The sequence below is a fragment of the Anomalospiza imberbis genome, chromosome 12 (assembly GCF_031753505.1).
Source record: "Anomalospiza imberbis isolate Cuckoo-Finch-1a 21T00152 chromosome 12, ASM3175350v1, whole genome shotgun sequence".
NCBI classification, from domain to species: Eukaryota; Metazoa; Chordata; class Aves; order Passeriformes; family Viduidae; genus Anomalospiza; species Anomalospiza imberbis.
Genome location: NC_089692.1, coordinates 1432289 through 1445741, shown reverse-complemented (window position 1 = coordinate 1445741; position 13453 = coordinate 1432289). Strand labels below are relative to the sequence as shown.

General features: G+C 44.1%; 1 protein-coding gene across 2 annotated transcripts in view; it reads left to right on the top strand.

Moving 5' to 3' along the window:
* TK2 (thymidine kinase 2) overlaps positions 1-9923 on the top strand; it is a 110030-nt gene extending 100107 nt beyond the window's left edge. For both annotated transcript variants that reach the window (XM_068202449.1, XM_068202450.1), the window contains 7 exons: positions 313-366; positions 2307-2396; positions 3746-3819; positions 6360-6448; positions 6755-6834; positions 8975-9055; positions 9450-9923. In XM_068202449.1, the coding sequence (XP_068058550.1) occupies positions 313-366; positions 2307-2396; positions 3746-3819; positions 6360-6448; positions 6755-6834; positions 8975-9055; positions 9450-9548 (567 nt within the window). In that variant the 3' untranslated portion in view covers positions 9549-9923. The remainder of the gene's footprint in view (positions 1-312; positions 367-2306; positions 2397-3745; positions 3820-6359; positions 6449-6754; positions 6835-8974; positions 9056-9449) is intronic.
* The last annotated feature ends 3530 nt before the right edge of the window (positions 9924-13453 follow it).

The following is a 13453-nucleotide window of genomic DNA, read 5'->3' as shown; positions in this document are numbered from 1 at the left end:
ACATGACACTGATTTTGACTCCAAAAAAAAAAAAAAATTCTCTCCAGGCTTATGAGTAATCTTATCAGTGTTTAAAAATGCTAAGAAGACTTTGGATATTGACATGTCTCTATTTTTAGCAGTGTTCATTATTACCTTTTGTGTTACAGAATGCAGTGCTGGTTTTTTGAGTGTGATGAGCTTTCCAATACAAATCCTGAATACTCTGATTTACTGCACAAGTATTCCTTAAAAATAGTTGTACACTTGTACGATCACATTGAGTATCTTGAATCTAAGATGTGTTTAACATGGAGTAATTCTTTTAACCAGGTTTTGAAGGAACCCTTGACCAAGTGGAGAAATGTTCGAGGTCATAATATCCTGGTAAGTGGCAGAAAATATTCCTGCAGTTACAGTGACTGTTGTTTCAGCAAGACATGTGTGATGGCTTTTTATCAGCCAGCAAAACGGCTATAAAAGGTGTGATCCAAATCTCACACAGCAAAAACTAAAGCTCTACGAAGAAAAAGAGCTTCTACTGTGATTAAGACATGCATGTAATAGAAACATTGCATATAAAATGTGGTTTTGGCAAGGACTGGGTGTCCGGTGGGGTGAGTTAGGAAGGTAAGCCCTGAATGTGGCAGTTGTTTCTAAATGTGCTTGTGCCTGTTTCAAAGAAGGGAAGGGTGTCGCTCGAGGTGAGGTGAGGGCTGGATCTGGTCAGTTAATGTTGGACCGGAGTTCTGTGAACAGTTCTGGTGCCCCCACCATAAGAAGGACATAGAACTGTTGGAGCGAGTCCAGAGGAGGCCATGGAGGTGCTGAGGGGACTGGAGCACCTCCCCTGTGGAGCCAGGCTGGGAGAGCTGGGGCTGCTCAGCCTGGACAGGAGAAGGTTGTGGAAAGCTCACAGCTCCTTCCAGGGACTGAGAGGCTGCAGGGAGCCCAGAGAGGGACAATTCCTCAGGAACTGCAGTGACAGGACATGGGGGGAAAGGGGACAAATTTAAAGAGAGGTAGTTTAAGTTGGATGTATGGAAGAAACTCTTCCCTCTGAGGCTGGGCAGGCCCTGGCACAGGGTGCCCAGAGCAGCTGTGGCTGCCCCTGGATCCCTGGCAGTGCCCAGGGCCAGGCTGGACACTGGGGCTTGGAGCAGCCTGGGACAGTGGAAGGTGTCCCTGCCATGGCAGGGGTGGCACTGGATGGGCTTTAAGGTCCATTCCAACTCTTTAACACTGCATGAATCTGTGATCCTGTGGCTGCTGCAGGTAAGGAAAATTCAGCCCAGTGAGGAGTTGAGGGCTTCCATTGTCTTTTGGGTGGCTGAGGTTTCTTGGAAATGTTCCCCCCAAGATGTCCTGGGTCCCAGCTGCAGCTGCACACTGGCCTTGCTGGGGTGCTGGAAGTGGTCTCTGCTGTCAGCCCTGTGCTTGGGGCTCAGCCACTGTGCAGAAACCCCACTGTGGCTGAGACAGGGGTCTGCAGGGCTCTGCAATCTGCAGTGTGGACACACCCCAAGCCAAATTTGCCCTGACGTCTGTTAAATACCGTCATTGTTAGCACATGCCCTCTGGAACAGTAAATTGTCCCTCCTAGGAGTTGCTGATGCCTTTCTGATTGTTAGTAAAGGGGTGGGGCACGTGTTGCAGAACACCACAGCAGCCTTGGAGCGCTGGGAAAGTCTGGTCTTGGCAGGGAGCAAAGCAGAAGGTCAGACCTATGGGCTGAAGCTTTGCTGCTGGCTTAAAACTTGTCACCTCAGCCAACAGACACTGAATGATGTTTTATTTTGAGTGAGATCCTTTTTCTGCTGTGCAGGATAGATTGTTGTTTTTAAGTTCTATGTATGTGGAATTGCAGTAATCAGAAAGTGGAACAGCTACCTGAGAGCTGCTGTGAGGATGCTTTGGGAAGAACAGCTGCCTGTGTTAAAGGACACGTTTTCAGAGGCCCAGACCATACTTAGGACCCTGTATGATTTCTGGATGCACTGGGTGTACTGAGGGTCTATCAGGGCACAAATATAGAGGAGTAGATTGGTTTTTTTTCATTAATTGGTTATGACTGTTCTATGTGTAGAGTAACTAATTCCTGCTGACTTCAGCCAGCCTCCCGCTCAGTGTCTGTAGGGACAGGGCTGTAATTCTGCATCTCCATTGTGGAGAGCAAATGATCACTTCATTTTGGTCAAACCTGATGTTTTAGTGCACTTCTTAGAGCCATGCTGTTGTAGGGCAAAAGCTTCCTAAATACCCACCTTCCTGTTGTGCTGTTTGTCCTAACAAATGTCCATCTGTCCTGCTTCCATCTCTGTCCCCAGGGCTTAATGTACCAGGATGCATCAAGGTGGGGGATAACTCTGCAGACCTATGTCCAGCTGACCATGCTGGAGCAGCACACTAGGCCCGTGGTAAGGAAACTTCTTTTAATTTTAAGAGCAATTAGATGTGGTTATGAGTGCTAAATCCTTTTAACCTTGTGTTCAAGAGTTAGGATGCTGTGTGCATTCATTCTTTGTTCCTGCAGTGAGCAGGAATTTCTGTGGTGCAGACATTGATATGCTCAGCGTGTGCTCTGGGGGTAAAACCTCTGCCTCCTGCCTGCTCGCAAATTCCCCAAACTGATCCTGCTATGTGGGCATACCCTCCAGGGCTAGGCTTGTACAAATCTCTTCCTCATTTTATGTCAGTGACTTGTCTGTAATTTCATTATTTCAAATCTTTGGCAAACACCAAGTAATCTAGTGTTAGAATTCACAGTACTGCTTCGTGCTGTCTAGTACAAATTTAGCCATTGCTTCTTCTGTTTATGCAAAATACTTCCACTACCATTTTCTATTCCTTTTTCAGGGGTTGACATCCTTTTTTTTTTCCTCGTAATTTTTTTCTTTTTTTTTAAATATTAAATTTCACATCCTACCTTTTTATCAAGATTTCTCCATTCTTTTCTCCTTCAGACACCTTTTGTTACATTCTATGTTGTCTTCCATTCCCTGATTACAAGACCTGGTCTTAGATGCCATGCTTATATTTCACTGATTGTTCTTATGTTCTGGTTTCTGAGTTTGTGTCAGGGCAGACTTTTGGCAGTGCCAAATATGAAAGTGACACATATAATCATTACATTTTAGGAAGAGGTGTTTTTCCAAGACAATAGAAATCCTGTTCTGTTGGAGAAGAAGTTCATTCAAGAATTCCTGAGGATTTCCCTCTGTTTCAGTCTGAGCTTTTTTGTCATTTGAGCCTTGCTGGAACCATTTTTGCTTCGTTAATGTGCAGAAACCCGGGTGAGAAGTTGCTCTGCCAGGCCCAGGAGTGTCAGAGGATCTCCCTGCTCCAGCATGAAGTGCTGGTGGAACATGTGCAGGACTGGCTGAGGCCAGGGCTCTGTCAGCTGCAGTTACTTCTTTTAAAAGTCCTGCTTCCTTTCTTGAATGTGTCTGATGTCAGCCCTGTGCTGTGACCCAGCAATGCATGGGATGTGGCAGCACTTTGGGGAGCAATAATTCCCATTGTCCTGCAGATCCCAAATGGATTGCTGCTTTTTTGTACCCTGAGTTACCTTCCTCTGCTCAGCTGAATGCTGAGCACTTGGCTTTGAACTGGTGTCTGAATAACAAATCAGAGTAAAATCAGGAGTCCTTGTCTGCTCTGTGGTTCCCACCCTCCCAGTAAGTTTGTTTCTCACAAGATTTGAAAATGGTGTTTCATATGTGCCATATGAGTATGAAAATGACAAGAGTCAGGTTTTGTGTTGCAGATTTCCCCCATAAGGATGATGGAGCGGTCGATTCACAGTGCAAAACACGTTTTTGTGGAAAACCTCTATCGAAGGTATGGGATATGGTTTTCTGCTTTACTTTCTTGGATTCATTATTATAAATATATATCTAATCAAATGATAATTTGTTTGGTAATGTGCTGCATGTAAGGGGCCTGTGAAATCTGCCAGTTCTGTGTTGGAGTGGCAGTGTGTTTGGTATGGGCTGTGCTGGTCACTTCCTGAAGGACTCTGGAAAATCTTTTTCAGCAGTGCTTCTGAGTATTTAGCACTCAGTATTATTTAGACAGCATCTATTGAAGTTATCTGCTCTCCAGCTGAATACCCAAATCTTGCTTGAATCAAACACATGCTGGACAGGTGAAAAAACACAAAGATAGAAAGACTAAGACTGTAGGAGGGAGAGAATTGGGGCAGTGTTATCCAGCCTGGCATCCAGGATTGGCATTTCTTGCAAGCAGAATGTCAGGTCCTGTGCTCTTGCTCAGAATCGGGATTGACAGGATCAAAATAGATTGCAAGCCTTGGTAGGCTGTGAGTAAAGAAAGAGCAATTACACAGTTACACCTAGCTGCCCTAGGTGTAACTAACCCTTCCTAAAGTAACTGAAATAGTGCAGGAATCAGGGTTTTGTTTGTTTGGAATGCTGGCCTTCTGTCGAGGACTGTATGCGACAGATGGGTTTTGCTGGGTTTTTCAGTGGCCTTGAGGGACAAATCCAGTTTGTGCCACAAGGTGTCATCCATGCTGCATGAGCACATCTCTGCCACGGGAAAGCCTTTGGAAGTTACTATTCATCCCAGTCCACACACAGTGCAAGCAGCCTGGAATATCCTCTTTTTTTTATTACTGGCTTCTTTTGTCATTCTAGACAAAGTGCTTTTTTTCCCAAAGACTTAGTTGCCATGAGGCTAAATCTGTTTGTGGCAACACTGTGAGTTAATAATAACAACAATTTTAAGGGCAGCTATGATGTTTTGTGGCTTCAGTACTTTTTAAATGTTGAAAAAAAGGCATTTGCTCTGTTTTGTTACAGCAAGCTAGAAGGCAACTGATAGTACCAACAGGAAGCCAAAAGAAAAGGATGTTTAAAAGGATTATAGATAAAACAAGGAATAATTGAGGAATGTATGAAAGTAGCTGTTTTGTGACAAATTAAAAATTAGTCAGTCTGGCTGTGTTAGGTGAGTCTTAAGTGTGTGCATATGAGTGTGCAGGGTGTGCTGTAGGTGAGCACTGCAGTTCAGAGTCCCTCTGAGTCCATCACTGGTTAGGATAGAAACTCACTCTGTTCATGGTGGACTTAGGCAGTAAAAACCTGACTTGGCAGCAGTCAAATTCCAGCAAACTATGGAAATGTAAACACCATTTTGTGCTTTTTATATACCATATATCTTTATGGATCTTGGGCCAGAGTCCTCCCAGGATTACCCAGGGAAAGCCAAGATGTGCTGTCCGTAGGGCAGGTCAGTGCAGAATTGTCTTGGATGTAGTTGTCTTTTAGGGTAAGAACAGGGGAGCTTTTCCTTATTTCCAGTTCCTTTCAGCCTTCCTGTTTCCTCCATCTATCCTGGAGAAAAGTAGCTCAATCTGTTTGGCTGACGTAGATCCCTGTTACCCAGAATTGATGTGATTATCAAGAAGAGCAGCAGTGACCAGTGTTAAACCATTTCTGGATGGCAGATAGAAAGGGGATGTGGTACAAATGGGGATTTTGCTTTTTTCCATACTTAGGGAAATATCTTTATTACTTTTGCTCAATTTTTCAAGTGATCAAAGCAAGTTGCCAGGGGACTGGTTTAGAAATCTGTGGAATATTATTTTTCAGTCCTATTTAAAATGGCCTAACTGGTCTTAATCATTCAGCTAGAGGGCACAGGAGCCTCCCAACTCCATCTTCTTAATATTTTTTCTATTGCAGAAGTGTTTAGGAAAGAATATGGGGTATGTGTTACTGTCACCAGTTTTGAAGCGAGGATACTGTAAAATTAGTAATATTTGCCAATCAGGAATATGGTAATAAGTGAAAATTGATACACTAATAAAAACGTAGTATGTGATTCTTAACATGTCCTCAGTAACTCCCTTTTACTTTAGTTCTCTGATACTTTATTGTTGCTGAGATTACTTTGGGACATTTGTCTCCAACATTCTGTGGTCTTGAGTTCAGAGTTAAGCATATTGAATATTTCACTACTCTTTCCACAAATATTTCTTACAGTGGGAGTAAATTTATTGACATATTGACATTATATTTTTTTCTGTCTTTTACTGTGGCTTCTGTAAAGAATTGTTGGTGCTGCTCAGTAAATCCAGCCCTTCTGGTGGCATGCCCTGGGACAGATTTGAACTGATGCTGACACAGAGACCAAGAGCAATAAATACCATTGAGTACTTAAAAAAAAAAAAAAAAGGAAAATATTTGGTCTTTCTATTTTATGAACAATGGTTTATGTGGCCTTCAATTTACATGGGCATAATGTTGGCCTTCTTTTCACAAATGTTGGAGTCCATGGGGAGGAATTCTGGTCAGGTGAGCAAAATGAGAGTTTGTGATGCCAGTGAGTGATGCCTCTTGTGTTTGTTTGTTCAGTGGAAAAATGCCAGAGGTGGATTATGCTGTCCTAAGTGAATGGTTTGACTGGATCCAGAACAACATCGATGTTTCAGTTGATTTGATAGGTAACATCTTGATATATCTGGAGGGCTGTGTTTCTGGGTGGATTTCCTTTCTGGGAGAAAAAAAAAATTCTAAATCAAAAATTCTTGTTTCTTGGCTCATAAATAATCACATTATTCCATATAAAAGTGACCACCATCAGACAGCTTGAGTTTGTGGGTGGTTCATGGGTTGGGTAGTGCCAAAGGGGAGGTCCAGTGGTGGTACCCAAGCCAGGATCCTTCCCTTCTATAGCTTTTGAAGTGAGTTTCTTATTTGCTTTTAAAGCTGATCCTTGAACATAACTATTAACATATTTGTTCCTGCAGTTTATTTGCAGACATCTCCTAAAGTTTGTTATGAGAGGCTAAAGACACGATGCAGGGAAGAGGAAAAAGTCATTCCTCTGGTAAGGAGTTCCTCTGATATATGTGCTTACAAGGATCTTTGAAAAGGAACGATTCCAATCTGAATACTAAAATTGTATCCTGAGTACATTGCCAGAGCGTGGTGCAGTCTGCCGGATCGGTCCGTGTCTCACAAACGGGACGGGACCCTGACTGGCTGCAGACTTAGGGTTTATTATCTGTCTGTATCATACAAGCAAAAAGCAAGAGACACAGAGAAATAACAACATCTATGCAAACACAGATCAGAGACAAGATGGCAGCCCATGCAAAGCCTTCTTCTACATATTCTGTGAACCAATTGCATAAAAGAAAAGGTGTAAAGGCATTATACTCTAAGCAATTAGAAAAGGACCCACATGGGTTTAACATTAACAAAAGGACTTCTATGAACCTCAAACAATACACAATAATTCGTTCTTTAAGATGGAAACTTTTTCTATCTTTGCAAAGCATTTATCTAGGCCTTTTCACATCTTGAGCTATAAATATGTTCTTGTTCTTTCTTGTTCCTTATGATAAATATCAATGTATTCACTTGGTTCTTAACTTCCTAGCTTTCTCATGAGAAGGTTTAGAAATTTCCCAGCCTTTCTTAGCTTTATGTCTACTTTCTGAGGCCTTTCTGCACTTTCTAAAGTCTTTTACCTTTTTATATTCCTACAATTCCCCCTCTCTTTTTCTACCCTAAATAAATCATCTTTGACTTGTCATTTGTTTGCTACCTTGCGTTGCATTGCTTCACTACTGTATATATTTCTCACCCTAGGAAAAAATGATACAAACTTTCTATATAAAGGCACTTTTTTTGTTTACTTTAAGCTCTATCACTTTAAGTTAAAGCATTATCAATGCTGTGTAAAATCAGGTTTAGTATCTGCATCAGGTTTTGACAAATCTCGACTTTTCTAAGGTCTCAATTCCAAGGCTAAATTTGTGAGTGACTCTAATTCTATTGCCTCTGTGAGGTTTTGTCTACTTTCTAAGACCTTTCTACACCATCTAAAGTCTTTTACCTTTTTATATTCCTACAGTGCAGCTGTTTCCACTGCAAACTAAACCCTGAATATTGAATTTTGACTTATTTTTAAAAAATGATCTGTCATGCATGCTGACTCTCCCAAGTGTTCTGCTGTAGTAATCAGTGCACTGTAGCTGACTTTAGATGCAGCATTAATCAACTGGTCATCTTCTCTAGGATGTAAAAGTCAATTGCCTTTGTACCAGGAAATGGCACAGAAGCACCCAGGTGAAGCACAGGTGCCTGGCCTTGCAGGTGCTGAGATTTCTGTGAGCACTTTGCTGTCTGCTCCCACCAGGATGTTTGTACATGAAAAGTGTCTCTGCTGTGGCTGAAAGGGAGCAGCTCCTTGAAAACTGTGAGCTTGGGAATCTGCTTTAAAACAGACGGTGATGATGGAACAGTGATTTCTGTGCCAATTCACAGCATGGCCCCTCATGCCACAAGGCTTCTAAAGAAGCCTGACCAGACATGAATGCAGTTCCCTCTGCAGCTCTGGGTGGGTGGCTCAGGAGAAGCAATTGTCAGTTGAAGATCTGTGCAAAGAGCTAAATTTTGGGCCAAGGGAAATTTTGAGACTAAATCTTCCTGTAATGGATTTGAAGAGCCCTTGTGTTATTTTGCAGCTCTGCTGAAGAGGAGGGGAGCAGTTATGATTGAGCAATGTGAAGTGGTCTCCATGAAGTAAAAAGTCAGTTCATGACAGGCAGAAGAGCTTTTAGAGGAAATTGAGTTACAAGAAAGTGAACTGGGAATTCTAGGGAAATGTACTGACACAGAAAGTGCCTCCCATACTTATTCTTTGCAGCCTTGCCCTTTTTGTCCTTACTTTGTTGTAGTTTTCTCTGTAAAATCTTGAACCACAATTTACCTGTGGGAGAGAATCATGGTTGCTTGATCTTAAAAGGAGCTGAGAGCCCTGTTCTCCTGTAAGCTGTGTCTTTGAGGTCTTCCTGCAGTTAAACTTTGTACTGGGAATTCATTTTTCTCAAAAACCTTCTTATGCTTTTTATTTTTTTGTTAGTGGAAGATATGTGTTGCAGTCTCTTAACTACTTCTCAAATGGATAAATGTGTGTGTCATCCCTGGGCATTTGTATTATTCTAGTGCCTCTTTTCTAGGAATATTTAGAAGCTATTCATGAGCTCTATGAGGAGTGGCTCATTAAACAAGCACTGTTTGAAGTTTCCTGCCCAGTACTTGTGAGTATTATTTTTATTATAACCAATCAGGCATGTGGGGGATTGTGCTTTCCAAATAATAGGAGCATTGTTTAGTGGTAAAAGTAAATAAATCTGCTTTTCTGATAACCTTTGGAGAAGGACAACTTCAGACAAACATGGTAGCCTGTTGGTGTATAGTACAAAAGTGGGGTCTGCCATCTCTGCAGTAGACTTTGAGGGGCTGTTCACTGAGATTGCTTGCAGGATCAGCTGTGGAGCTTTTCAGGGAATGCCAAATTCCCAGCAGAAAGCAGCTTGGGCAGATCCCTAGGAGTGTCCCAGTTTGGCTGCACTGGTAGTCCTGTTCTGTTCTGCTCAAAAGAAACCAAGTTTTATGGTGTCAGTTATTGCCAGTATTCACCTTCTCTCCAAGGTTATTGGAGCTGACCATGACATGCAGAAAATGGTAGAGAAATATGAAGAAAACCGGGACCAAATACTGAACCCAGCTAACAGACAACGCTGTTTATAGAAGCCTGTGACTGTTGTATCAGAAATCATCTACTGAAGTCTGAGTTAGTATTTTAAATATTTAAATATAATGGGTATTGTTTTTGCACTATGCTTTGTAGAACACTGTGGACTTACAGCTCTGAAATGATCAGATACCAATCAGGAACAGAATGTGAACCAATTCCCTTTGTGTTTTTAGGTTTTCCATCAGCTTTGCTGTGTCAGTTCTGTTCAACTAAAATATGGCTGTTTCCCTCATTTCCCACTTCACTGCTGCTTTCTAGAAGTGACTTGACTTTCTTCTTTTTTTTTTTTTTTTTTTTCCAAAGACAACCCTGTTTTTGTAATTTGAAATAAATGGTTTATTACAACATCCCTCTGAGGGAGGGTACCTCAGGTTTCTCTGAATGACCCCCGAGGGGTGAATTGGGGTGAAACACCACCAAATGGCCAGTGTGTGTACGAGGGAGGTTTGTTCATGACAGAGCTGTCAGGCTGGCCCTGGGGCCCAGCAGATCATCCTGAGTGTGAGCACAGGGCACGGATGGGATCACCATGGTATCAGCCCCCACCAGTCTGGGTTTAGGAGGGGCAGGTCCTGCCTGGCCCACCTCATCTTCCCCAGCCACATGCCCCTCCTGGTGGGTGAGGGAAAGGCTGTGGATGTGTCTCCCTGGAATTCAGCAGAGCCTTTGAGGCCCTCTCCCATGGCATCTCCTGGAGAAGCTGCAGCCCCAGCTTGGCTGGGATGGGACCTGGCTGATGGCTGGGCCCAGAGCAGTGGGAATGGGATCCCCTGGGATCCATGCTGGGAACAGCCCTGTTTAACCTTTTCTGATGGTCTGGAGGAGGGAGGGCATGGAGCTGACCCTTAGCTGGTTGGGGTGATAGCCCTTGGGTAGGAATGGGAAGGCTCTGCTGAGGGCCCTGCCAGGCTGGGTGGCTGTGCCAAGGCCACTGCCATGAGGTCACGGGGCAGGGGCCGGGCCCTGCACTGCAGCCATGCTGACCCTGCAGCTCCAGGGGGAGTCTGGGCATGGCACGCAGTGCTCGGGGCTGGGTCACAGTGCTGGCTTACAGGCTGCACCCAAAGACCTCCAAGGTGTTTTCCAAACTCTGTAATTCTGCGACTTTCAAACAATTGAATTGCAGTAGAAAGGAGAGGTGCAGCTCTTTGGCTTCTTTTCTATTCAGACACAAAATACCACAAAGGATGGAAGGCATGGGTAAGATTATGTAGTGGAGAGATCTCACAGCAACGAGGCTGCGTTGTTGGAATTTTGATGTCCACGGGCAGATACATGTTCAGTCTTGATCCCTTGGGGTGGTACCCACCAAACAAAAGGCTCAGAAGCTTGCAGATATTCCATTTAGCATGGGAACAGCTGTATCCCTCCCCAGGGAAATGATTCCTCCTGTCAGCTCAAACACTGAGGACCATGCAGAGCCCTTGGGTGGAGCCTCCCTGGCAGGAGTCAGGGGCATTCTGAGGCCTGGGTGGTCTCAGTGCCCCTCTGGCTCTTGCCCACTCGTGCTCCTGTGCTGTGTGGGCACCACGGACCTGAGCAGGAATCTGGCTCCAGGAAGGTGCTGCCCTACCCTCTGCTCCTTTGTTCCCCTTTCCAGGCACATCCTGAGTGGCCATCAGGTGCCTGAGGCATTGACTCCTTACTGCCAAGGCTTTACACATTTCATCCCAGAGGTGGGATGTTCATTATTTTGTTGGAGGCAGCAAATGAAGTGCATTGAGTTGAAGTAGCTTTGTTAAGCAGATCTTACCAGTTTGAAATGGTGTTTTGCTCTAATCCTGCCCACATTAATGCAACTTCATTGAGTTCAGGAAGTTCTTTCTGCTCTATGGGACATCACAATATAGCTTAGTTCTGAAGAGAACTGTGCACTGGTAGTCCCACTGAATTCAGTGCAAAAAAATTTAAAAAAACCCACAGTTCTTGTAAGTGACTGCAGAATGGCCATGAGGGTTTTTTCAGCTAGCTTTTTATAGAGAGCTTATTTTATTTGTTCATGAGAATCCCAGCCCTGTTCTGACTGAGCTGAGGAATAGCAAAAATACAGGGTGCATGGGACTGTGTTATTCTTTTCAAATGTTTCTAAAAACATCCTTGTCATGGTTTCACACTGGCGCAATGCCAGCGCCCCCATGAAAATGCACCTTTCCAAATAATTGCTGTGAGATGTGATCAGGAACAGAGCAGAGCAGGCCCAAGCTTAATAACAAAGAAAAGAACTTTATTAAACTACTACTACTATAAAACTACAAACTCTAAATCCTGGATGAAGACCTTCCAAAACACCCCTCCTCCTCCCACCTAATTTCCAAACAAACCCAACAGTGAGACACCACCCAGGATCCTGATCAAGTTGCTTCAGATAATCAAATACTCAGTCCTTCAAGGGAGACAGGAGTCTCTCCTGTGCCACAGACCCCCCAGGAAACACAATTGCCACCCTTGTGTTTCCATGTCACACATGGCAACTGCTCAGAGAAAATCTGCCATGGTGACACTCTCCTTTCCATGTCACAGTGCTCCCACCACGGTGCATGGACAGACTGCTCATAGGGCTCCTTTAAGGATGCTTTGCCATGGACCAAAAGAGACAAGAGTTCAGTTTCTCATCTTGGGACTACAGTCCCCCCCACCATTTTCCCTTGGGGCTGAGGGTCCAAGAACAGAGGTCTTCTCCTCTTCTTCTTCCTCGAAGACAGAGAGCCTCTCCACACCTTCTTCAACTCTCCTCTGTCCTCTCCACTCCTCTGTTGGTAATCACTGAAACAGGTCTCTTGGTTCACCAACGCACCCCCCTAAGTGCAGCCTCTGTCAGGAGAATTTGGTTCAGTCTATGGCTAACAAGAAAAGTCCAGCCACAAGCCACTCCATCATTTCCTTCTAACTCAACAATTTCCTCTTCCATCATCTCGGATCCCAGACTGTCTCTCTTCTACTTCAAATCAAGGAGGAGTAATATTTTACAAAGCCTTCATTTCCCAGGAAAGGGTTAAAAGCTCAGACTCCCTGGACAGCTGATATCTCTGCCCAGCAGCCGATTCCCAAGGCCAAGGCTGGGCACCTTCCCCCCCCCACCTTCTCCTCCGCGCCGGCAAAGTTACAGGTGCCGTCCGGACTCTCTGTCTCAACCCTCTGGGGGGGGATGACAAAGGCATCTCCGCTTCTCTCCACCCTTCCGTCCACAGGTGCTGGCTCCGTTCCAGTCCTTCTACCCCTCGGCTCACCTCGACCAGGCCTCATGGCTTCCCCTCCCCCACCCAGCCCCATGGCTGGGCAGGGGAGATCTGCACTGCACCCTGACAGGAACCAAAGAGAGCGAGCTCTTGGGAGTTCCTGCTTTTAACCCCCTGTGTTCTCAGAGGCATATCCACACCTTTAGTGGTCACTTTAGGTGCCAATATCCAAACCTGACCACTGATTGGTTTGACCTAACTTCCTGAAAACATTCACTTCCACGACAATCCTAGAATCAATTGATTTCTTAACTGGATTGCATTCTGATTTTACTTCTTTTTATAAAGAAAAACACAGGTGTTTTTTTGGGTTTATGTCACAATCAGTTTATTATGACCTGTAAGTACTTGGAGAGTAGAGAAAACCAGTGGGGTTTCATTCCTGGACTTGTCAAAATTAATGCAGAGTTGACCTTCACTTGTGCTTTACCATCTGGGTGTTGCCTTCAAGAGAATCCTTTCCCTGCAGCACTCAGACTGCTCTCACATTGATTTTCTGGGTAATTTTAGGGGAATGATCCCAGAAGAACAGAATTTATTTTCCCCTACTGGTTTTGGTTGGTTTAGCTGGAACAAGCAAGGCTTCATTAGCACTTTGATCACTTTATACAGACATTTGTCAGTGCAGGACAGAAACAGTTATGTGGCTTTTCAACAATATC